Source organism: Typha latifolia, chromosome 3, assembly GCF_019914945.1.
Source record: "Typha latifolia isolate L0001 chromosome 3, TyphaL0001v2, whole genome shotgun sequence".
NCBI classification, from domain to species: Eukaryota; Viridiplantae; Streptophyta; class Magnoliopsida; order Poales; family Typhaceae; genus Typha; species Typha latifolia.
In genome coordinates, this window is record NC_133088.1 from 2,396,794 (window position 1) to 2,422,578 (window position 25,785).

General features: G+C 36.3%; 1 protein-coding gene across 3 annotated transcripts; it reads right to left on the reverse strand.

The window, feature by feature from the left end:
• Positions 1 to 224: 224 nt before the first annotated feature.
• On the reverse strand, positions 225 to 24,584 carry LOC140784381 (protein SABRE). Of its 3 annotated transcripts, none has more exons than XM_073131766.1 (23): positions 24,197 to 24,584; positions 23,104 to 23,215; positions 22,185 to 22,445; positions 20,929 to 21,194; positions 20,256 to 20,475; positions 19,081 to 19,254; positions 18,909 to 18,986; positions 17,530 to 17,781; positions 13,653 to 15,767; positions 11,123 to 13,010; positions 10,789 to 10,886; positions 9,373 to 9,729; positions 9,084 to 9,202; positions 7,435 to 7,690; positions 6,516 to 6,740; positions 5,004 to 5,143; positions 3,876 to 3,948; positions 3,100 to 3,201; positions 2,820 to 3,008; positions 2,293 to 2,643; positions 2,040 to 2,207; positions 1,262 to 1,649; positions 225 to 767 (listed from the first exon to the last, which is right to left on the reverse strand). In XM_073131766.1, exons 1-23 carry the CDS (start codon positions 24,265 to 24,267, stop codon positions 664 to 666), a joined length of 8,007 nt encoding a protein of 2,668 aa, XP_072987867.1. In that variant the 5' UTR covers positions 24,268 to 24,584; the 3' UTR covers positions 225 to 663. The 3 variants fall into 3 exon arrangements, with proteins under 3 accessions (XP_072987867.1, XP_072987866.1, XP_072987868.1); XM_073131765.1 differs by having other exon boundaries at positions 9,373 to 9,732; XM_073131767.1 differs by lacking the exons at positions 20,929 to 21,194; positions 22,185 to 22,445; positions 23,104 to 23,215; positions 24,197 to 24,584 and having other exon boundaries at positions 9,373 to 9,732; positions 19,081 to 19,249; positions 20,256 to 20,397.
• Positions 24,585 to 25,785: the final 1,201 nt, after the last annotated feature.

Genomic DNA, 25,785 nt, shown 5'->3' on the forward strand with positions numbered 1-25,785 from the left:
GAATATTAATTACTCTGAATATAGTTTTAGTAAAGTAAGCAATTCCTAGCTTTATGCAATAGAAGTCATATTTTCGTTAGCCTTGTCACTGAGATCTTAATAATTTCTTTAGAAGCAGTGATGGACCAAAATATAATTTGGACGGGTCATTTATGCAGAGAAGCAAGGCAGGCGTATTATACATTGAGAAAGAATACAATTTTGATATGATGCAAGATCACAAATCACCAAATGAAAAGACCTTTTATTGATTTTCTCAGAATAGACTAATGCAACCAGAAATATAGTCATACAACAGATCTCACCATAATCTCTTCTAACACTTAGGTGATCGTTGCTATATACAAATCATAGATACAATGGGGATGCAAATCCCCCGGTAATATATACAAGATGAAGCCTTGCCGCAAATCACCGACGAAGCAGAGACTCAGTCTTCTTTCCTGCGTGAAGCCACTTCCATAGTTTGCACTAGGAAGGGCACATGATTATTTGAACACCAGCCATATTGCCTCCACCTTCGATCACTGTATTGATCTCAGGTAAAAGAAACACTTTAATCCATGGGAGTCGACGGCTGCTCGCGAACACTCATCACCAGTGAGCTTGTTACCTGTGCCTCAAAATAGAATATGAAAATCCCAGCCAGTAAAAGTGGTTTCTCTAGTCATGGAAGTCCTCGTAGGAAGAAGGACCAGAAGAATCACTCTGAAATGGTGTGGTCTCTCTTGGTGTCGATGGAAGAGATTCCTGCTGGAATGTCAACCCTAAGATGAAAGAAACATATGTACATGTTAAAACTTTATAAGTTTCAAGGGGATAATAACAAAGGGAGCATGATATTTTGTTTGATTCCAAAAGAGAAAAAAGTTGACCAGCTTCAAAAGTTTATAATGTCATGAGAGTAGTTCAAGGAGATGCAAGTTGAAGCATTCGAAAGGGCTGAGCATTTCAGATATGCTCCAATGCATAAAAGCACTAGAGCATAACCCAGTTAACTGGTTCTACCATATTGTAACCAATTCTATATACAGTACCATATCTAGAACTGAAAACCTCGATAGAACTCATCATGAATAAACATGAAAACTATTCTGCAATATAGCCTGAGATCACCAACTCAAACCGTTGCCTCTGTTATAAAAGTTTGTCTGTGATCAATAAGCTTTTCAGATTTGGGGTTTTCGACATATTCCTATTTATGACAATAATATAGCTTCCAGTATAGAGATTTGACGAGGTAAGAGAGAAGTAAACTTACCTGAACTCTTTTGGCCTCTTGAACGGAATTTCTTTGTGTGCCGCCTAATAAGCTTTCTAGCTTTTGTAATTGTCAGTTGCCTTGCAATGGGAGAGAACTCAGCATCACTCTCACTCCATTCGCCATGGAATTCATTATCTGCGTCACCTCTCATTGTTCGCAGTACGAATGCTTTTGCCTTGCGGCGCTGAGAATTGAAAAGTCCCCTGATGGAGGTGACAAATCCCTCCCCGGCCCCATCACTTGGCCGCTTCAGCCAAGATACAGGGAAGTTATCAGATTTACCAGGTTGGCCTCCATCACTATCACTGAAATTAAGATCACCTTCAGGAACAGCGGTTCCATGTGCCTCCCTTTGGTTCTGGGCTTTATCTTTGAACTTTTTACCCTGTTGTAAAGAAGGGACAGTTAGAGTGACCAATTCCATTGCCCGTGTGGCTGAAAGATAGTTAATCAACTACAGTGAAATTTTCTAATTTATAATTTCCAACACTTTTTAGAAAAGAAATCATGCAAGATAGTTCAACCAGGACATTTAGCTAATCAGTTACATTCTCGAACATCAATCAAGAGAAACACATACAGATAGACACCAAAAAGAGCAGAGAAAAAGTGGACCATCAGGAACATCATAATAACGCAGAGACATGAGAAAAAAGCTGAGTTGTGTCTCAGCTTAAATTAATTATTCCCAGCCTCTACAACAATTATCTGAAATGCACGCAAGCAAGTCAACCAATCCATGTCATGTATCATATAATCTGGGTACAGTACTTGCCTGCATGCCAGTCACAGACTTCAAAACTCCCCAGATAATATGCTTCTTAACTCTTGAAAATAGCCTCCTCCATGTACCAGTAAAATCAACACGGTGAAATGTATCCATCAGCAGCCTTAGATCATTAACTGCAAACCTTGATCCCTCATAAGTAACAAGCAACTCAACCTATCAAACCAGAAAGGAATGAGGTAGGTTAATCTGCATATAATCCTGAAATTATAGGAACTGATATGTAGAGAGAGACACCAACCTGGCTTATCTTGATATTATGGAACTCCATCATCTTCCGAGTTCTAGCTCTTTTTTCATCCTGAGATTTCCCAACTTTCTTTTCCTCATGAGACAAGCGACCAGATCTGACTGGCTTAGAATCCTTAGGCTTATTTCGAGATATCTCGTTGACAGAATGTTGGTGCTCTGGTGTTAGATTAAGGGGCCCACTCTTTGAAGAAGTATTTGAAGAATTCACTTGCAATACAAGTTCATTTGCTACAGACTCTGCAACATTTTCTTCCCACGTTCGGTCAAATGAAGAAGTTCGCCTTAACTCTGGTGTCGAACCGCATACCATATTTGCTTTTAGGCTTTGCAATTTGGATGTCTGCGTGCAAATCAAGTATTTGTGGAATATAAATATATCTAATTCTAAGAATCTAGAGCATTATAGAACATGCACACAAGCGCGCGCGTGCATACACACAAAATCTACTTAACCCAAGCAAGAAAAGAAAATATGGAGCAAATAACAATTATACCGTCAATTTTCTTTGAACTCACCTGGGAAGTATCACCATGAGTGGAAGCTTGGTGAGATCCACCATTAGGTAATGTGACTGTAGCTGCACTCAGTCTTCCAGGGGCATCAGATTCTCTAGTGGAATGGCTGCTTGAAGCAGCTGCTTCAGGACCGGTGAAGCTTTTCCTTACCCTTCTTGATCCAGCAGAGGTTGAAACTCTCCAAACTTCCTGTAAATTTATTTTACACCGTGAAGAAAGAAAAACAACTAAGATATTGAACAAACTAAAGTTAATATAAAAGGTGTGAGATTTGAAGCACCTGTCGTCTTTGAGAATCCTGCTCTTCTTCCGGGAAAAAGTAATCCCACATCATCCTATACATTGTTTCAGTCAAATATATCTTCAACGGATAGATATCCACCTGCAGTAGTTGAAATAATAAGAAACCCAGATGAGATATTCTCAAATAAATGTAGATATTCACTCAGTGGAAAACTAATAGAAGTGCCATACACAAAAACTGTGTTAGTACTTAAAGAGTTAAGACAGAGTCTATCAACTGAAAATCCTGTTTCTAAGGAGTCGAACCTTTTCTGATTCCCTCAAGTATCATTGTTCTGAACCCCCAACACCACCCACCCCCCCACCCCAAATTGCAATATGCCCTAAAAGGATGGGTAAGCAACATTTAGTTACAGCTACTCAGGTCCAGCTACATGGATCATCACTAAGTGCAATATTCTTTCGTTCAGATCAAGTTCCTTTCTTTTTCCCAGTTTCTCCCATGTCAATGTTTTTCCTCCTCACCCTCTCAAGTTCTTGAACGAACATATTAAGTGGACTCAAGTAGATTCAGTTAATATAGATAAACTGCAGAATCATTTTCTAGACTTGTAACCAAAGTATTCACTCTAAGGCAAGCTACTATCTTTTCTCCATTACAAGCATAACAAGAAAATAAAACTTACCAAAAGAAATTACCGAAAAGTTTTTATTCCATTTTTCTAAATTTAGTCTACCTTTGGGCAAATTCTGAAGACGAATCAAAATTACAAGCAGCAAAGAGAAAATTCAAGCCAATGTAGACTAAGTGACCTGAAAAAGTTCGAGAGGTGAATTTCCATCCTTCGGGGCACCTTGCTTAGCATCCACACGAAGCATTACATTTCTGCAGAAAAAGTACCAGAAGATAGGAGCACTATAATTAATCATTTCCAAAAAGAGTGACAAACTGATAGAGGAAAGATGCAAATCATGACCGATGCACCAACAAAAGTGAAGGTTATATCTCTTGAACTAAAGCATGTATCGTAACAACACTATTGATGTGCAAAGTGAAAGAAAGAAAAGGGTTAAATACATCAACCACATGTACTTTGGCATAAAATCACTTATACCTCTCTATACTTATTTTTTTATAACTTAACTCTATTTATGACCAAAGTGAAACCGATGACGTCGTTAACAGAATAATAGAATTATTGAAATCCCCTATTATTTTTGTTAGACAATAATCTATTGGGGGAGAAGGGTTTTTGTTTGAACAACACCACCTCTCCCTTCTTCTTTTACATTTAATTAGATGTAAGTTCCAATTTATTCCTTAGTTTATATGTAATGATAGAGGGGTATTTTAATCCATAAAGTCAAGAAAGTGAGGAAATACAGCTCGTCAACCAAATTTGGAAGTCAAAGGCATTGACATTGTTAACTCGGATGGAAACTTTAACGGTTTTATTTTAATCATAAGTATAAAGAGTTACGTGATAAAAGAATAAGCATAATCAGATAGAGTGATTGTTTATGCCAAAATATAGGAGGGTAAAATGTATTTAACCAAAAAATAAAGTAAAACATGGAAGTCTAAACTTTCGGCCTGCACACCAACCAAAAGTAATGATTCTTAACTTCAGTTGTCAAGTTCTCACATATAAATGATTATAGAAGAAGCAAATCACAAAGATAGATAACATATTTCCCATGTTACATAGGTTGTGATGTTGGTATATGTTGTAACATGTGATGTTGGTATATGCTGTAACTGCAAAAGCACATAAAAACATAGCCTAAGTATATCATAGCTGGCATACTTGCCAGTTGCCACTTCAAAAAGAAAATGCCTACACAAGTAAAATTTAGAAATATCAGACTGCAAGGTACATCAGGTACATAAACAGGTTAACTTTTGCCAAAACAGTAACATAGCAGGAAGAAAAGTCTTACTTTCCCCACTCAGGAGGTGCATTCCAAGCAGATAATAGCATATCAGATTTGGCATTAGGCAAGCAATTTCGCACCACAAAGGACTTGGCAGTGAACCGAGCAACACCAATATCTTTGTAGTCACGATCAAAATCATAGATCTGCCATAATTTTCAATGCACATATGAGTAAATTGTGAGGCAATAAACCAATAGAACAGCTTGCTAGGAGGGATAAGAAAAGTATACAAATTAAAAGGCTCAATATCTTGAGATAAATGTTCTAATGGGCTCCAGAGATAGAATGAAAAAAGATACATTGCAACTTAAAACTTTGACTGACTAGTCCCTATGAATGTCTCATCTGAGACGGAAAAAAAAATGCATCAGCGCTTTTCCATAACATTGATATCACAAAAATATCAACTTATCACCATGTAGAAATTGATAGCTATCATTGCAAAGTCATCTCCCCCATCCTATCAGCAAATCTCAAGACACTTCCTCTTTAACTTGCCATCATATGATGCAAGGCGCTTACAAAATATTCAGTCAAAATTGAGAGTAATGACATCAAAAACAAATTATGAAATACATTGCATATATATATGCTCTATGTTACTAATATCCACCACTTCTCAATGTTCTTTGTTACTCTCTCTTTGCCTATTGAAGAGTCTCAACATGTCTCTCCATAGAACAGGGAGGAAAGGACAAAAAGGGCAGCACATGACATGAGTTATCAGTAGAGCCTTTAAAGAATTTTAACATAACATGTACACTTTTAAGAACTTTCAAAAGAGGGGGTTGTTCAAAAGAACATTACATAACATCTACAAGAAAATATCTCTCTAGTTTATTCATCTTAAAAGATCAACACTCATCTAACAAAAATATCAAAAACACCTGAAACAAGACTCAGTAGCTCAGCATGCAAGAAAATAAAGGGCATTAATGGTTCATAATTGTTGTCAATATCATATCAACTCCAATTTGGTCTCTACATCCATAGACAAAAGTATAAAACAGCCTAGCAGTAACACATGGCAACATTTATCTGAAAGGAACATCCTACCACCTAAAATAAAGATAAAAGTCTTTGAAATTTCCCCATCTTCATTGGCTCCTCATTATCAGCGAACCCCTTCTAAAGAATCAAAGTAGAACCCTAGATGTATGCAAGTCAAGCTTGATTTGGTAAAAAAATATCTAAAACACACATAAGTACTAGAATGCAATACCTTATTGTGTTTATTAATCATAGGATATTGAAATTGCAGCATCACAGGAAGATGCTTCAGATCATAAATCAATAACAATATATTGCAATGTTATAATTGTTAAACTAGCATGAAGTTGGAACTCAATGCACTCCTGCTGTTCCACATAATTCGACATGTGATGTGATTGTAAATACTGAACCTCTTAGTCAAACAGAAATCTTAATGACGATATATATATATACACACCCACAATAGCAACCTAGTACAGTGCCAATTAGTAACAGTTCATTGGCAGAATTGCAGACACGCACCATATCATTTATCTCCGCTTCTGCAAAAGTTTTTCCATCTGCAAGCATACTCCAGACAACCTTGTTGATTCTCATTGAAATCCGCATGGCACACGAAGGGCTTTTATTCTTTTCTTTCTCCATCAAGCGTAACTGTGCAGCTTTTTGTAATGCCATTCTTAATTCAGAGGAAGCAGTTTTCCTCAACTTCTGGATATTTAGCAGTTCTTTTTTCAGTCCTTGCACCTGAGCAGAATGCAAAATATGTAAATTGTAAAGAGAGCTACCAATGTATTGAATTGTAAGATGTGGACGTATAAAATTTCTGATACTGGAAGATCTTTGACAATATAAGAACCTCTTACTAGGAGGATAAGCCATTAGATTTTAGTTCCTAATACTCTGTTTGGAACCAATTTTAGATGGACAGATTTTCATTTGAATAGAATTTAGTTAATTTCATTTTGAATTTACATCCACTACTCAGAAACTAATGGAATTGAAATGAAATCCATCTAATGGAAGTAAGAATTTATTTCCTCATGTTGCACCAATTTAACCCTTGGCCATCAATAAGAATGTGATCAAACAAGGGTTAGATGTGAGATTCAAAAAAGTTAACTTAGTGGGAAATGATTTCCGCCAAATCCGACCTCAATACTCTAGAATCCATCCAAAATGCACTGAAATCAATTGAAAACTGATAACTTAATTGTTTCTTACAAAATTCCTTGATTGAATTCCAGGTATTTGGGGTTCCAAACAATGTGTAAATGAGATAAACAAGTATTTCAAATAGCCTATCCTAAAATGACAAAATTAACTTGTGCAATCTTACAAATTATCTGCTGTTAATCATATCCTTTGCCTCTTTAGATAAAAGATATATACACTGAAAAGAAAGCTTTGTATTTATTAAAGTTAAACTGTTAAAGCCTACCAGCACCAACTTTCCACTAATGACCATCCACAAATCATCATTCCTCTCTGGAGATAGACAAACATCAGCTTGAATATCACCAGTTTCGGAAAGAGTCCTAATGTCATCGAGTTGTAATTTCCTCTCCCTTTCTCTTTGTTCAAGGTTGATCTTTGCAAGTTCTACCTCTTCAACTCCATCAGGAACCACCTCATCAGCCTCTTCTTCAATATCATCGTCATCTTCAGAAGGGTATGAAAGACTACTTTTACGAGGCCTAATAGAAAAAAAGTCACATTAAAGGTATCAATCACAATAGCAAACATAAGTTCCCAAAAATTTTACATTACGCAAGTAGAAAGATATTAAACTTCCATGATATGGACAAGAAAACAACTAACCATCAGCTAAAGGTTTGATTACCTGATAACCTGAATGCATAGTTATAGAAGTAGTTTAACTACGTGGAGTTGCAATATATGAAGCACATGGAACAAATACAAAATATGATATTTAAAAGTTTGATATGGCTTTAATGTCTACAGTGGAAGTGAAAACCGAAAAGTATAGGCTCTGTACGAAAGAAACTAAAACTTCCTTCAAAATCACACGAGCACTGAGAATGACACTAACAAGTGGTGAGCACAAAATAATCATAAACTTCAATAGCACGTAATGCGGTAAAGTTTCAAGAAGCATCTTGATCTTGAGCAACATATAATTACCATTATTTTCTTCATCATCCTATGTTTTTCCTAACATTACTCATAAAGAGTGACTAGAGAACAGAGTTTCCAGTAAAAGAGCCAGACGTTTATATGATCAATATTTTAGTCGATATGATAACATCCCTCTGGAAATCATTTTCCGTGCTCCCAGCCAAACAAAATGAGGGACTTGCCACGGAAGTTATACATCTGGTTAGCAACTTGAGTTATCTATAGCCCTGACTGCAGTTTAGGCTGATACAACCTAGGACTGATGATAATTCCTCATCTCATAGGAAAGATAGGCCAAAAGAGCAACAACTTTCAAGCCAAGAAGAGTATCAATTCAATTTGTCTTAAATTCATATTTTGTTGCTTGGTTAAGATGTTTACGCATAAACACCTTAGATTTTAGATCTAGTATTCTTTACCCTCACAAACAGAGATCATGCAGACCCACAGATGTACTGTTTATCTATTCTAGGGTTTTCTCTTTTTTAGTATAACAAGGGCAGAGTCGTAGAAGAACAATCACTTATAGAAGACCATGTTCTGTGTCTTGTGGACAATCCCTCATATGTCTGCTTCTTTTCCTGAAACCGTCTAAACTCAAAATTAAATTCTCATTATGCTGACAACTCTCATTTTCTTGTTGCTTCTCATCCTACTATCACACCAATCTTTCCAACATTTAATCTCTTGAACTTCACACTATCTTCTGCAATCCCACAAAACTACTTCTTAATCAATAGTTTAGCTCACAATAACAATGCTGAAAAACCACTTTCTCTAACAATCTTTAACCTACGGTCCAAGATTTAATCAAGATAACAATTAGAAGATAATTTAACCATCTAGGAATCAAAAGTATCGGATATATTGTTAAAACATAGAGCCAAAAGTTCAATGCAAAAGAACCTAGTATTAGTACCAAGGAAAGAATGGTCAAGTGCAGAATCTCACTTAGGAAGCCTAGCAAACAGAAGATTGCTGAGTACATCCAGCATAACCTGAAACTGGCGTGATGTCATTGTTGCTGTAATATTAGGAGAGTTGAAAGAGAGCTCTTTTAGCGGCTTCACCTGCATGCCCAAAAATAAGCAGTCACTAAACAGTCACAGAGCTAATTACCAACAAAAAGCTAAAAACCAAACTTCTGCAAGATACATATATCACATAATATATAGGTTCTCCTCTATCAAGCATCTAAAGTTTGATTAGGGTTTCGATGGTTGGTAAACTTAAAAAATACCTTCAGATCTGCAGTGCCACCTTTGTGCCTTGTGTAACGGAAGTACATTTGACAAGGCATAAACACTCTCTCAAGCAAGGCACCAGTGCGTTTTACTTTTTCTGAGCTCCTCAGAATCTTAGGCAGCCATTGAAGTCCAGCACCTGGGTCAACATCAGTTGGTGCAACATGAGCTTGAACATGTTCTAGCATCACAGATAGCTCTGCCCTTTTCCATGTCATTTCAGGTTCTGACTCGGGAATCTGCAAATTGCTGGAACCAAGTGCTTGCTCTATCATCTCATATCCCACATGAAGAACTGAATGGAATGAACGAGCTAAAATGCGGCCACTTGCTGCAGCAAGAAGAAATCTACCCTGCTATGGATAAAAAAGTCACTGTTTGCTCATAACAGTGTTGCACATCTTGAAAAAAGCAAGAAATATTCAAGGTCAATAGAGTTTACATCTAATGGTTTAGCTAAAACAATTCATCTTGAGGCAATAGAAGAAATATAGTAACACAAAAATGAAATATGGGGACATCACTTGCACTCAACAAACATGTGAACAATTGGAGATAAATTTTTTACAAACTTTCAAATAATTTGAACACTCAATACATGTTATTGCTACAAGAAAATTATATAATTCAGAAACCTTACAGAATGGTGTTATCACACTGGAGATACCTTAAAAGCTTATGTAGTTTAGGCTAAAGTGGCTCTTATTAATTGCTAGGATCTTTTGATACATTAGATTCAGCAAATTTGAAGGGAAGTCATAGATGTCCGGAATCTTCTCCCAATTAGAATATGGAAAATCAGAAGAGAATATAGCAAGAGATTTAGAATGAAATAATCAAGATAAGGTATAAATATATTTGAATGTTTACTTTATACTCTTCCATCTTCTTGAGGTTAGAGTCCATAAATATCTTCCTTATAAGTTAACAATCAAGTTAACAGAAAAACATAATAGAAACAAATTTGTTTTCCTTCTGAGGATTGCCCCGTTGAAACATGTCAAAATATTTGTTAACTCAACTATTTTAACAAGAACACTTGATTCAAAACAAAGAGAACCTAAAATGCTACAAGATGACAACCTAAAATGCTACAAGATGACAGCTCACCTAGTATTGCAGACCAAAGAAAAGGGGAAAGAAATAGGTTTTGCTATAATTATGGTGCAGTTAGGAGAAAGGACCAAAAAACTGTTTTGAATTAACCAGGCGACTAAAGCTGTAGAAAGATATCAAAGTGAGATAGTGTGATAGTGTGATCACATTACATAAATTACAGCAAATAATCCTGAGCACGTACACTACAGAATAATGCAAACAAAAACGTGATGTCACCATTTACATATTCACATAAAAAAGAGGCCACAAGTTGCACGTTCTTCTTTAGTTGTACAGAAAATATTTTCACTTACATTAGCTTCTTCTGAATGCAGATTGAATTGAGGTTGAATGACATTCACCATGAAGTGTCGTGTCCCCTCCGATGGGTCATCAATGTGTCCATGCTTCACTGATAGACGAGCATGTTAAACTCAGGTGCAAAAATGTAAATAGAAACAGACACGTCCTAAAAGGTTAGCCTTTTTCAATAACATGAATTCATCACATGGATTGCTACAATTGAAGTCAAGTAGAAGAATGAAACAGAGTCAACCTTAAAATGAAGATACCTTTCGCTCTGTCAGAATGAAACAAGAAATGAAACTTTTCCATACTATATCCGGGAAGGAAAATAGAACAACTCACCAGCTATATCGGAGGATGAGCAATTTACTCTATTTGAAGGAGATGGACATGAAACTGGCCCTAAAGTCTCAACCTGTGCTATAGGAGAACTGACACCATGCATAGTAGGAAAGTTATCATCCTGATGCATTTTAGACGCGTCAAACTTCTGTTTTTCCTCGATTATCTTCCTCTGTGCATACTGACGAGAAGGAGAAGGTTTTGGAGGTTCAAATGCTTTGGATATTCCACCAACCCAAGACCAAACAGCATCTCTATTTTCAATAGTCCACAGAAGCTTAAGTCCATAAACAAATACACGTTGACAATTGTCAGCTATTACAACATTAAATCCATCATCATCACTAGGATCAGATCGTGTATGATCACTTTCGCTTCCATTTTCAAATTCAGATCTCACATAAGTCATCTCGCGATTCTTCCTCCCAGCTTCTTGCCATGCCAATAGCCTGGCTGGATCAGCCTTAGGAGCTTGTCTTCGTATTGTGAAATAATCAGAAGATAAAAGAAATCCAACATCCGGTTGTTTATCTGTGGAATTACTCATATAGCTGCACTTCTCATTATCCGTCAGCATAGTTTGTGAACTTTTTTTGGTTGTTTGAATATCTTGAACTGTAGAAGAATTACTATCTCGCTTTAAATACACCTTCAGCACATGAAGGTCAAGCCCCCGGTAAACAAGATCTAGAGATTCACGCTTGCAATCAAAAGTATACTTCTGCTTACCTCGACTATAACAGAGTTCATATTTCAACTTACACATTTTAAAGGTTAGACCACTAGCAGGATCATCATCCCCTAAAGGCATGTATTTTATGCAAGAAGGTGTAGCATCAAGTCGAAGAAAAAACTCTGTCATAACTTTGTCTAGTGATAAGTTACCCGATCTGACAGCTTTGGGGATTCCAAAACGTGGCCATCTAGAGAAAGATCGCAGTTTATGAGGAGGACTATAATTCAAACTCCACCATTTGAATATCCATGCCAGGTCATGGGCTCCAATATTCATTGTTGGGGAGTCAGTATTCTGCAACTTCACTGAACTCTCGTAGATAGCCCCATCTAGCAATATGCTATCCCCAAAATAAGGCATAGTATTATTATCACACAAAAGCAGAGAGGGTCTGAGAGAGAAGTTCCATCTGAGAGAGAGAGAAGTTGAACGAAATGGATCATAGACTTTCTTCCTTGGTTCCCCTTCAACAGGAAGGGCATGTAAATAATGGTTCAGAGGATTGCCAGATTCGCATTCCCAGTCCATGACTACTTCAAGAGAGAAAGCAGGGGAGTAGAGAAAAGGACTGGTCACACCAGAAGGAACTTTTAGGCTGCAATTTTTCATCAAACTAGCTAAACTGCTAATGTATATCTTAAACTCCTTTGCAGAGATATCGACACGCCCATCTGTTTGCTGGATATCCATGTAATCAGAAACTATTTGAAGTTTGTCAAGATTCTCATAAGGATTAGATGTGGCAAGCAGGTTCCATGTGGTCTCATTGAAATACAGAACAATCTTCCCATGTATGTAGTATCGCATATCATCCCACCATGGCAAGCTCCGTTCCTTTCTAGGTGCTTGATTTTCTGAAATTAAATTTGCAGAAAATGGAATATGAATAACAGCTTGGTCCTTCAAACTGGAACTGCAACTCCTCTTGCTAAGATTGGCTCTTCGTAGGGCAATTGTGAATGCATAACTTATATCTGCAAAAGCTGGCTCATATCCCACTCCAAAAGAAACTTCACCTTTGTGAAAATATACAGGCAAGTTCGAGTACATCTTCATTGGTGGAGTTGTACCACTAGCTGAACGTAGCATGCGCACTTTATGCCACCTTCCAATGAATACATCTTGATGTATTTGAGGTTGGAAACATGTTGCCTGCAGCCATCAATACAATTCAACAAAATGCCTAGAAATAGTTAAAAGGAGAAGACACTTTCAAAATGTTAAATGTGCTCCACAAGTGGATCGATGAATTCAGATTCCATAAGATGAGTATATAAGGTATGATAAAATCATAGTGGATCAACATAGAGTGATCTTGATTAAATTTTACGATGTCTAAACTCTAAAGTAAACTAAGAAGCTCAACAAGATATATGCAGTAGCAGAGTTTGGTGTTGCACTTCCTAGCATGAGAAAATCCAAGTTATTCAACTAGGATAGCATAATTAAATACCAAAATATCACACAAAGCAGGAGAAAATGTTTATACCGAGGTATTTTGTCAAATTGTCAGGGTGGTAGGGTTTCAAATAGAAGAAATGGTTAGCATCCGAAATAGAAAACAGAACAACTGATGTTTGCAGAATCATCTCTCAATCATGGAACACAGTTTCAGCCATACTGATACCAAAGAGGATAGCACGAGAGACTCATCTTGCTGATAGGGTTTAATATGATTAGCCATGAAAAAGTATTAAGATCGTTATCACTAGAAACATGTAAATACAGGGACCATATGATAAGTGAAACATATAAACTAAAAAAAAATTGAAAGAACAGAGTAGTGAATGTGACCTGCTGAGCAAGCACAATACGACCTTGACATTTGCCAGCAGTTCCAGAAAAGAGTGGATACGTATAATTTCTCAGCTGGATGACTAAAGACCCTGCATGTACAACAATGTCTCTTCCATACAACCGGGAGAAAGGTATGTTTTTGTCAAGGCAAACAGGGTCAAGTTTCTTTATGAATTCAACCATTTCAGAATCACCACCTTCAATTTTGGTCAAACTAACATCCAACTCAGTTGCCGAAAGAGACAGAAGTGAAGCTCTAGTTGTGCTTGGTCTAAATGCAGCTTGAAAACCTCTTGAACATGCACCAGATCCTTCTGCAAACACCAGTTTCTGACATGCCTGATAATAAGAACGAAATGATTGCTTATGGATTTCTTCTCGTATTCCTTGAATAGCTATCGTATCATGAAGATCAACCTCAACTCCATTATAGAGAAATTTTTTTTCTGAAAATATATCATTTGGTTCTGCACTTCCTGAAACTGTATTGCTAGAAGAGATAATCTCTTCAAGAAACTTCAATCGAACGCCTAACTCACAGACTTCTTTCTTCATCAAGTGGTAATGTTCATCAAGCCAACCCTGTATGGGCTCTTCCTCGATATCTGCAGTGAGTTTTCGTATTACAAATCTGACAGATCCAAATTTTGTTGATCTGGTCCTTGCTTTTTTGTTACCCATTTTACCAGGGTAACTGAGACTGGTTTTTGTAGCAGTAACAAGCTTTAGGCCTCGTATCATATCCTCAACTGCATCTTCTATGGCACGTAATGGCAACCTGAAGGGCATACAAATATGAACATCTAGTCCTTGAATAACCCAATCTCTTTTGGTCGAGCACTCAACTTTTGGGTCAAGCATATTGCTTGTTGAAATTGGAATACACGAAATCTGCATGCGGCTACTTTTAAAAACCCTAGCTTCATTTAAACTGAGCATAACCCCCTCCATCAGAACACCTATCTTGGCATTTTCAGAAAAGATAGACTGAACATGAATCATTGCTTCAACGCCATCTGCAAGTTCAGCAGATATTCTTAAAATTTCCACATCGACAACAAAAATCGACTCCCTCTTCTTGTGCTGCTTCTCAGGTCGCACTTGGTTCAAAAGAACATCTTTCTCAAGTTCCTTGTCCTTTAAATCAACTGATTTGAGATTCAGTTTATTGTCAGAACTCTGGAGATTGCTATTAAGCAGCAAGTACTTCAAACGATTGAAGAAGTCATATAGCACCAAATGTACATCAGGCTCCCATCTGAGAGTTATATCAGTCGCACTGAAAAGGGAACACACAGCAACATCGGCGAGCCCACCACTGCGGCGAACAATCTTAGCATTCTGCAAATCAAACAAAGTCACTTTAACACCAGGCTCAAGCTCTTCAAGATCTTCCTGGTAGATTGATTTTGCTCTATCTATGTCTATCTGTGCCGACTCCTTCTCCTTGTTTACACACATTGCCAGATGAGAGATAAGTAGAGATATGGAGAATTTCAATTTCTTGCAACGACCTGGAAGAGTTGAAGCAATACTTGCTTTGCGTGGTGTGCCATCAGCAGAGACACTGATTATTACTTCACCACCTTGAGAACCAAAGTTGACACGCTTTGGATCTGCAACAACTGTATCTTCGATATTCATGTCACCAGAATAAATTATAGAGCATTTTTCCAGATTTACTTTCAATATTTGTGTCCCTTTCGGCGACTTTTTATTTAAATGTCCTACCTTTTTCTCAGCAGTTCTTTTACCTGAAGAAAATAGGCCTTTACATAGGGTCCTAAAAGACATCAAGTTGAGCACGAGAGATTCAACATGCTTGAAGCCAAATTGTATTCCCATACCACATATGTCAATGGAAAAGACAAATGCCCATCTACCTTGTTCAGGCTTTTCTTGGAAGTCAATTTCCCTGTATCCCCAATCTAGGCTTACCCGTGCAATATGCATCAAGGAACCAGAATAAGTTTCTACGTCAAATACATTTTCCGTCAAGGACTCTTGATATTCATCATCCATGTGGAGATGTAGTTCGCCGAGTTCAGTATGTACTTGAATCTCTTTGGTTGCTATGTTATCAGCAAATAAATGGGAAGACTGAGAGCAACCCTGCATCATGAAGTGATGTTATCATATGAAAACCAATAAAGAAACAGAACGGAAAGAAATATTCATCATCACCTATGCCTTTTTCAAACAACAAGAAAAATAGGGAGCATGTGAGCATCCATCCTCAATTTTCTGAGCTTACAAAGAAAATGTAAGCCCCTCCTCCACGATTTTATATTCTTTTTATGACTAAAATGTATATTAAAAGAAAAGATTGAATATGGCACAAATTTATATGAGCGTGTATCAGTTTCTGCACATTGATATTGTAAGACGAGGGGCAATTAACACACAATAGCCATGGTCTAAGAAATAAGAACTATAAAGATAAACAACTTAGCTATATTTTGTTCCTAATTCTACAATAATTCTCCTTTCTCTCATTTCTTACACAAAAATAACATCACAATATAGCAACCAATATTTAACTTTAAAGAAAACAGAGAATTGCCAGAATGCAGTAATGCAGTAGCAGCACTAGCCATCCTGCAAAAGACTGACATTCCAGATAAATTTATAATTCGTAACTGCCGTAGTTTGACATGATCCAATTTGCAGGAAATATTATTAAAGCACATAGACACTCGTAACCATCAGACTAAAAATTCCTTTCCCACTTTTGTCCGCTCCAGAAAGTCAGTGCATTTCAAAGGGCTAATTCCAAGAAGACATTCCTTTTCTTCTGTCTGTTTTTTTCCCACTTTTGCTTCATCGAATTTCTCATTCTAAGATGTATTATCTTACTGGATTTAACTAGATTAATAAAGACTACTTGTTTCTGTAATGAAGATCTTCATATATGATATAGGTTTCTAAATCAGTATGACATACAGAGAATTAACTTAGGAACAAGACTAGCCAATCTCTAATCTCTAATAGGAACTCCTTCTAAAGGAACCCAAAAGTTTGCAATTATTTTAGGATCAAAGGAAGAAGAATAGTAAGAAAAAGAAATCCAGATAAGTTTAACCAACCAAATGAAGATCTTTTATAATTTCTAGCCAATCAAAAACATGCAGAGTCAAACATGCACCTCAACTTGGAGAGAAAAAACAACAGAGAGCGTAGGGGTTAAGGCGGCAGAGAAGAACAGAACAAAAAATGGAAATGCTGTGAATTGGTAGCAGCAGCGCATGTTCAGAAGGAAGGCTTCAGGGAGAGAAAATGTCCAAAACAGAAAAGGAACGGTTCATAACAGCTGGTGCCTTCTTGGTCAGCCCAGCAAAATTGAGAAGGAAAACATCTCCAAGAGCGCCTTATGTATGTTTCAAAAATACGACTTAAATTGGGCTATTCATCAAAGAATCAAAGCCAAATAATTACAATAACACAACAAAAATGAGGCAGTCTTTGTACATGAAGCCCCTCCCACGGGGGATCTGGGGAACCAAGATTTCTGCAACATTACCCTTAGTTGTGATGAGGTTGTTTCCAATATTAATCTCACAACCTCTTGGATGTATGGGGCAAGCCATAACATTAGTCCCATAACAGCAATTAAAATAACAAAAAATATAATATAACTTAGAATGCAAAATCGACTAGAGCGTACCACAATGAAACAGTGAGCAGGAAATACTAGTTCAAAGTAAAAGTACACATACAAAATTAATAATAATGCAAAATCAACAGACTGTATCTTGCAGTAAAACTGATATACTTGTATAAACATCAAAGGCACCTGAATCAGTATACAGTTTAGAAGGTGTAGAAACTGAACATCGACATTTTGTGTCCTACTTAATAACAGTAGAGAACTCACATGGTATAAAGCCACCCCATTAAGGTTGTAAAGCACGATAGACATCTCTGGGGCTGAGACAGTACAGTTCCACATGATGGGTTTCATGTCCCCTGCTTGGGACCTTTGTGCATAAGGATTCTCCTTACTAAGAGTCATTTTCTTCTTTTTTGATAAGTGAAGGCGCATCCATGGAATTAGTCTGCTTACAACAAATTTGCACTGGGTACCGCCAAGCTTGGCATCAACTGCAGCTCTAATTGGTAGAAGCGGCTGAAAGCAAAGATATATTTCGATCATCAAGTATAAGATATGTGTTTATCTATGCATATATGTGCTGATGCTTAAGATCTTCCCATCCTTGTGCATACATGAGTTATACATGCAAACATATATAAAAATATGAGTGCATAAGCTATGAATGCATATATCTAAGATAAGGAACTCTTCAGACAAGAGTAACAAAGAAGGAAAGACATACATCTAAGATAAGGAACTCTTCAGGCAAGAGTAACAAAGAAGGAAAGACAGCCAAATAATCAATGTAAACTCATGCCCTTTAGGCATGCACCTTAATTTTATGTCACATGCATGTGAGTTGGGGTTAAAGAACCAACAATAATTCTGCAAATAGAAAGAAAACAGAACACTCTTGCACAAAAATTATTTATATAGTAATGCTATTATATATCATAGATGTGAAACCTTATGAACCATCTACTAACAACATAGTTGAGCAAAATATATGACTTCAAACTCTCCAAGTTGAGCAACCTGTGCAACTTCAATTCAAATGAACTTAGTAGTTAGTAGTTCGTCAGTTTTATTCACGATTTGCAATAGTTGCCTCCAGAAATAAAAGCAAAAGCCAAAAAGATGGTAAGTTCCCAACTCCTTTAACCTACTAAGTTTCAACTTTGTACAAGAATATATCCATTATCCAGCAACAAATGACATGATAGCAAAAAAAAATATGAAGTACACCCTTGAAGGTGAATAAGTTTCAACTTAAACTATAAACCCAACTCTTCAAATCAAGGTTGCACAGAGTGATCTCCTAGAATCAACCTACTAACTAACTGTACGTGTTGTACATTAACGTGACAATATGCCTACAAATCAAACCCAACAAACTGAACTGAACTAAACTAAGGCCAGACCAGAATAAGTAAAGCACTCTAGTAAGTCAGTTTTCAATTCATTTTTTTTTAAAGGATAGCTAGGAAGAAGAGGCAATACAAGATGAGAATTCTACAGAATCTTGAATAGAGTCCTTCCATTGATATTCATGGTAGTCAATAACTAATAAACCAAAATATACAGATATAACTTTGAAAATTCATGGGACAAATTGAGATGAAAAAAATGAAAAAAAAAAAATTGCAAGATCACCAACTTACTTCCAAAGGAACTTCTAGTGAAGCGACAACAGCAACTTTTAGAATTTCCAAGACAGAAGTTGCACCTTCCCTTAGCAACTGAAAAGACAACAATATCAGCTAACTGAACAACAATACAGCACCAAAAGACACGCAAAAGGAGGATGTTATCAAATAAAGAAAAAGAAGTTACATGAATTTCACTTAAATCCATTTGAACATCAAAATGTGGGGTAGCCTCCTCTGAATTATCATGTGATTGAGATCTAGTACTAGTAAGCTGGATGCCGGTCACGTTGTTCTCGATGGCAAGTCCTTCACCGAGGTGCATGAACTTCACATCAAGCTTTGGCACACTGAAGCTAACCTTCCAAAGAACAAATATGTCTTGTTAGTAATATTTGCATATCTATAAAGAAGAAATCCAGTTTCACAAGTAATACAATTATAACTACCATGAGTAGAAGAAAAGAATCACATTTTAACCTTCCAATACATCAAATACCTGCACCAATTATGATAGTTCATCTCCTCATTGATTGTTGTAGGTCCAAAATCAGATGTAGATTAACTGATAATTGATAATAGATGATATTCACCATTCCAATGAAATAATTAGGTTTGCATCCTAAATCTAGGAACCTAGATCAAACCAAATTACCTTCTTTTCCTTAAGATGCTGTGAGCACCTTGTGAGTTATAGGCTTATAGCATCCCTCTGTTCCTACTGAAACTTATTTTTGTTGTAACTTACAAGTTCCTTAATCCCTTTTTTATTCCTCTTATTTAACATATAGCCTTTTAATTCCTCTTATTAATTTATGGACATTGTTTTCAAGTTAAAATTGACTGAACAGAAAGCTCCTGATTAACAAAATAGTTACTCCATGATAGCGTTCGCTGTGTCCTCCAGCATCAAATTTGTCACTAATTCCAGTGCATTCATTGCTAAACATTATAATCAATTGTCACAGATCGTAAAAGAAGCACCAGAAAAACAGTCTATCAAGTTATGAAAGACAACTCCAATTTCTCCTGAAGCCTATAATATAAAACAAAAAGAAATATACATGAATCAGATTACAAGCACCACCATGGGAAGTACAAAAGTTGAAGAAAAACACAATAGTAGTGAGTTTTTCCTTCCTAATTCCTATATGTAATGTTTAAAAGTTCACTTAGTTATTAAAACATGGGTATTAATCTAAAATACTTGATATGTTATGAACAGATGTAGCACTAGAAGACTTCAAAGAAATAGAGAATAGAAAAGGAAAAAAAAATAAAGTGGGTGAAGCTCATTCAAAATTTAACGAGTACGAGAGTATATAATGCAATGCATAGTCAAATCTTTTGAAGGTAACAAACCTTATCTGGGAATGCAAAAAATTGCTTCTTTATTGATGATAGAGAGGATTTATTTTTCGGAGATTTTTTAGCTGATGTAATGTCCAAAGTAGCACCTCCACTGTCAACATCATTATAGGTCTCCAAAGTAGAATAATTCTTGCAAAAGAGGCTTTCATTGAGGCTGACTGTGATGTCCCCACATGCCAAATCCAAATTAATAATTTTGACACCTCTTTCCCTGGTGATAATATGTAAAGCTGCTCTTAGACTAAAAATGTATGAGATATATGGCAAACAAAAATCTGCATTACAAAATGATAAGATGCTCGACAATATTCAACATTTCGAAGCATTATCTCATTATCTGCATCAATGAAGTTGTACAATCTGATGTATGTTCAGTCTTAGGCAAAGTGCTGATAGTTACAAATGCCTGCTTATGATAAATAGCAAATTTAGTACACCTACTAAAGGCATATCTAAAACCATAAGTGAATCCTTACCCTCATAAGTAGCCATTTACATGTAAAAGACCTTGTAGATAAAACAGGAAGAACATTTATCTATTTAAAAGAGTAAAATCAGTACTATTTGAAAATCTTAGCCTCACTTTATTTGGCTTGCATTTCGAGTATAATCCTACTAAATGAAAGTTGCATGTATGTGAATAAACTGACAAGATAGAACTCACTTCTCATGACCAAAATCACAATTCACCGATAACTCTTCGCAAACAAATGGAACAAAATTCTTTTCCAAGATAACTGGAAATGCTTGATCAGATTGTAAGCAATCCCTCTGATTATAACCAACTGTCTGATCAAAACTGCACCGAGGATCTCCAAACTGTACAGCAAGAGGTACAAGGTGCAACTTAACACGAAGAGTTTGAGTGGGCCCAGCAACTTTAGATATGTCTACCTTTAAATCTTTGATGTCAAAGATAGCTTTTGGAACCTGCATCATTAAAAGCTTCATAAAGCATAAATGGTGCTACAACATGCAGTAAACCTTTGAATCTATATTCGACTGATAAAGGTAAATCAACTAAGCAGATCTCTATCCACAAGAGGATGGAAACATTTAAGTCGTAAAAAGAAAGATAACTAGATAATAATACAAGCTCTTTGAGAGATACTATGATGACAAGAAGTCACGAGTTTTTGAAATTTTTCTAGTCCAAACAAATTTATGCAGAAGAGCTACACCAGACATGTTCACAAATAATTTCCATTTGTCAAGGTCTAATGACTAGAAGAAACTTTCAAATTTATTTAATCATTTTTAAAGCGCTTCAAAATGATACTTACTCCTCATAATTTTCTAGCAAAATATCTCAGTCTAATTAAAATGTCTCGATTATCATGATCATTATCTAAGTCTTTCACAATTTCAAGGGTCAGTGGAGGTAAGGCTCCAAAAAAGAACTGGCCAGCTTTTACCACAGAATGTCAACCTTACATCAACCCTCTATAAATTGAAGCTGCCATAGCAAATAAATGAAGAGAAAGACAAGCCATGAAATCTCAAATTCCATTGTATCAGTAGGTGTATCTGCCTTAGATGGCAGAGATAATATCAGTATAGTGAACTGAGCATAAGGTGCCTGGAGAGGAGGGGAAATTAAACTGAATAGCATTTGGTTTGGCAAAGAACTTGATATTAAAAAAAAGGCCGGATGGAGGAAAAGGATCCATACTCCCAAGTCAAATGGTAGGGAGTGAAAAATAAAGAGACAAGTACACAACATTACAAAGCATGTACATAAAGGGTTAACTTGATATGCATTTTTTACTCTGTTCCATTTCCTTATGTACAAGAATCTATCTTATTAAGCTTATGTCATTAAACAATCCATATAACAATTTCTGTGCAGCTAAACCAGATTCTAATAATATATTGACTCTGAAAGTAGATATTCCCATGTCAGTTCCAGTAAATAGATACCTTGACAACTAAGTCTGTCACCGAAATTGATAAAAATCTCGCCATACTTGTAATGACTAGCCATTTCCCCTTTCCTGTGGAACGAGACTTGTGCAACTTACCGGTCTTCTTGTTTTGCTCGGAAGGCCTGACTACTACTTCAAAATCAGAAATTAACAACTGCAACTTTGGATCCTTTGAGATAACGCTAAAACCCAGCTTGACCAACGACTTGCGTAAGCTAAGTTTGATTTCACCAATTGATACAGATTCAATACCACCCTGAAAAAAAGACAAGCTAAATTAGAGTATCAGTTGCACAAGCAATACTACAAGCAAATTTGGAGAAAAGATGAGATGAACTCCTTACAAACAGTTATATGAAAACATGCAAATCATATCTAATATGATGCCAATATGAGCTAGCAGAAAATTTTATTTCCCAAAAAGATGAAATTAAAAGAGGCAACTATGTTGTTGCTGGTGCCAACTTTGAGTGCAAGCGGCTGCAGTACAAGGAATGGCCAAGAAAATCATATGTTGAAATGAAAAGTAAGATCAATATAAGTACATAATGTAATATGCTTTGTTTTCAAGGTCATAATACATTGTCTCAATTCTCAGCAGAATGCAAATATGTAGATTCTGACAGAAGATTGAGAAAATTACTGTTGCCAAAAGAGAGCAGAGAAAAGAACATAAATGCAAAATATTAATTATCTAGTGTTACTTTATGTAATGATCATCGGTCTTTGCGTAGTTTCTGTGTACTATGAGCTTCGTGATAACCAACTAAAAGAAAATTTTTATTATCCTAAGCAACTGGGGACAATAATGATATAAGAATTTCAAAAAAAACATCCACAAAAAAAGAAGTATATAAGTCTAGAACATCAATATTCTATGAAATAGACTAAATGATAGTATATGATGAATGAACCTTTCTGAACTTCACAGTGACATCTCTCAAACAATTGCATCCAGCAACCCGAAAACCAACAGAAGCTTTCATTATCCGGCTCAAAAACCAAGCCAACAACCTGGCAGCAAACCTGAAACATAGAAACAAGCAAATTTAATTCAAAAGAGGACTCATCATGATAATCTATCAGAACAATCAATAATAATCTAGATGCACTTCAACAGATTAGAAAGCTACAGCGATTTATCAATGTGTTCAAGTCTTCAAGATAAAATGTAACTGGTTGTTCACTTGTTTGGATGAGTTTTCACAGAGAAAGCAAAATGAAAGGGAATAAGGCACATGGTTCGAGGGCACTAAAAATGCAAGCAACCGGACAACAAACTCAGCCAAAAAGAAGTATAAAAACAAGTCGAAAATAAAATAACTTTCTAACACTATTAAAAGAGTAAGTAATTTAAGTAATGACTGTGCAAAAATTAGTTATGATGTCAGTTATTGTCAAACCAGACTACCCTCAAATGTACAAGGAAAAGGGAGTAAAATCCAGTAAGATTAAAACATGGAGGGAAACTAGCAAGTTCCGACCTCATTTAATGTTATAAGCAACATAACAGTTTGGATATGATTGCACCGTAGAGAACGAATCAAATTAATCAAATAGCAATTCTAGTTTCAAATTGCTCCTCATAATAACTAGCGCCATATGAGTATGGACCATGGCACTCCTCAAAACAGCACAGATCCCAAACCGAAGGTCTAAATTTCTTTCTACAGGTATCGAAAACCATCCTTATACTTCCCCGTGATGAATCGACTTGGTTCTTCATCAGCAACCTACAACATTTTAGTTAAAGACAACTCGTTTTCTACCTAATTTCCTTCAGCTGACCGTTTTTTATAAACATAACAATAAAATGTAAAGCATAGGTGGCATTGCAAGTTAGACATACAGATGTGAAAATTCTATTGCAAAGAGTCAAACTACAGAGCAAGAGACCATTGCATTCGTTTTAGATGATTGTCAACTAAAATGTACAATCTCCAAACAAAATTACGCCCAAAAAAGGCATACAGAAAAGAAAATTCAATAACTTCGTCGAGATCTTACGTGAAGACGACCCATCCGACCACCGAAACGATGAGGAAAGCAGAGAAGAACTTAACCGGGGAGGAAGCCATCGTGTCCACGCCTGGGGCTCCCGAAATCAGCGAGCACTAGAGCGGGGAGATCGAAGCCAATCGGGGAATCGGGTCCCCTCGAGGAATCGACCGCATGCCTGCCTATCGGGAAACCCTAATCTTAATCCGTCAATCCAAGATCTCACCTTTCTCGTCGCATCGAAGAGAGAGAGGTGGGTGGGGGGGGGGGGGAGAATCGATCTAGTGAGGGAGAGGAGGAAATTGGCAGAGAGAGAGAGAGAGAGAGAGAGAGATGGATCCACTACAGTGGAGCAGAAGCTTTTGGACTGTTTCGGTTTTAGAGTTGGGATTGAGTCGGCGCCTTGGTCACCGCGGTTGCGTAAAGTTGAACCAAAGAAGACTAGAAATTTTTTTTAAAACAAAAACAAAAAAAAAAATATTGGGTTTAGCAAATATGGATCAAAATTTTTTGTTATTTGTGAATAATAAATAGCTTATTGGGTTTGCAGTGAATGTTCTATAGGTTAAATTTCATATTTGAATTGATCTACTTACCGCTGGTATGCACACAATTAATATGTTAGTAACTCTAACAAACTAGCCCATATTAAATTCCTGCTCACATTTATACATCATATAATTATGGTAGTACACAAAGCATCATTTTTTTAGTCCTATCTCAGACTATTATGAGGTGAGATAAGGTAATCTGGAACTAATTTTTTTTATCAAAAATATTTGTAAATATTTTATTTATATTTAAGGCTTATACACGAACTGCAACATTAGTTTTTTCATGGGCTGGATAAAAGGGTTGGCCAATTCCTTTGGTCAAGCCCACCTAGGCCTTGATCAATTTGCCAAGCCATTGTGACCCAATCAAACTTCATATGTATACATACACTTGTGAAGTTTTTGACTGATGAAAGAAGCTGCTTAGCAAATAATATGCATTTGCCAATAGGAGAGGAGAAATGAGACTTGCCTTACAAAGCACTCGAAAATATTATGTCAGAGAAGTCTTCAAACTGTAATAAATTATAAATATGGTTGAAGTAATTTAATGATAACTAAGAAAGACAAATGCTATTTTTTGGATGTGTAATTGTATTCAAAATTGTCGGGATGTGCGATGATGGACTCAAATAAGCTATCCCATATCAAATCATCTATCTTTTGGTTACGAAAATTTCTATTAAGATCGGAGGCAAAAAACTGAAGTAGCAAAATAGAAAAATCTCGAACCTATGCACTAATGCACTTGTATCTTTGATATCTCTTTAAAATTACAAAATGATATGCAATTTTGTTGGCTTCGCAGAATGTGTGATGATCAATTTTAAGTATTAAGACGCGCATGTCATCTTATCTAAAATAGTTTTAATAGCTCGGATGCGGTGAGCAGTCATTAAGCATATTAGATAGAAGTAAATAATCGGTTTCTATCTTCGTCTATGCAGTCATTCTTTTTTCTTCATCTTTGTTGCATCTCTTATTATCAATGTGGATCCATACTTAACACATCTAGCACCTGCATCTGTAATAATAATAAGATCT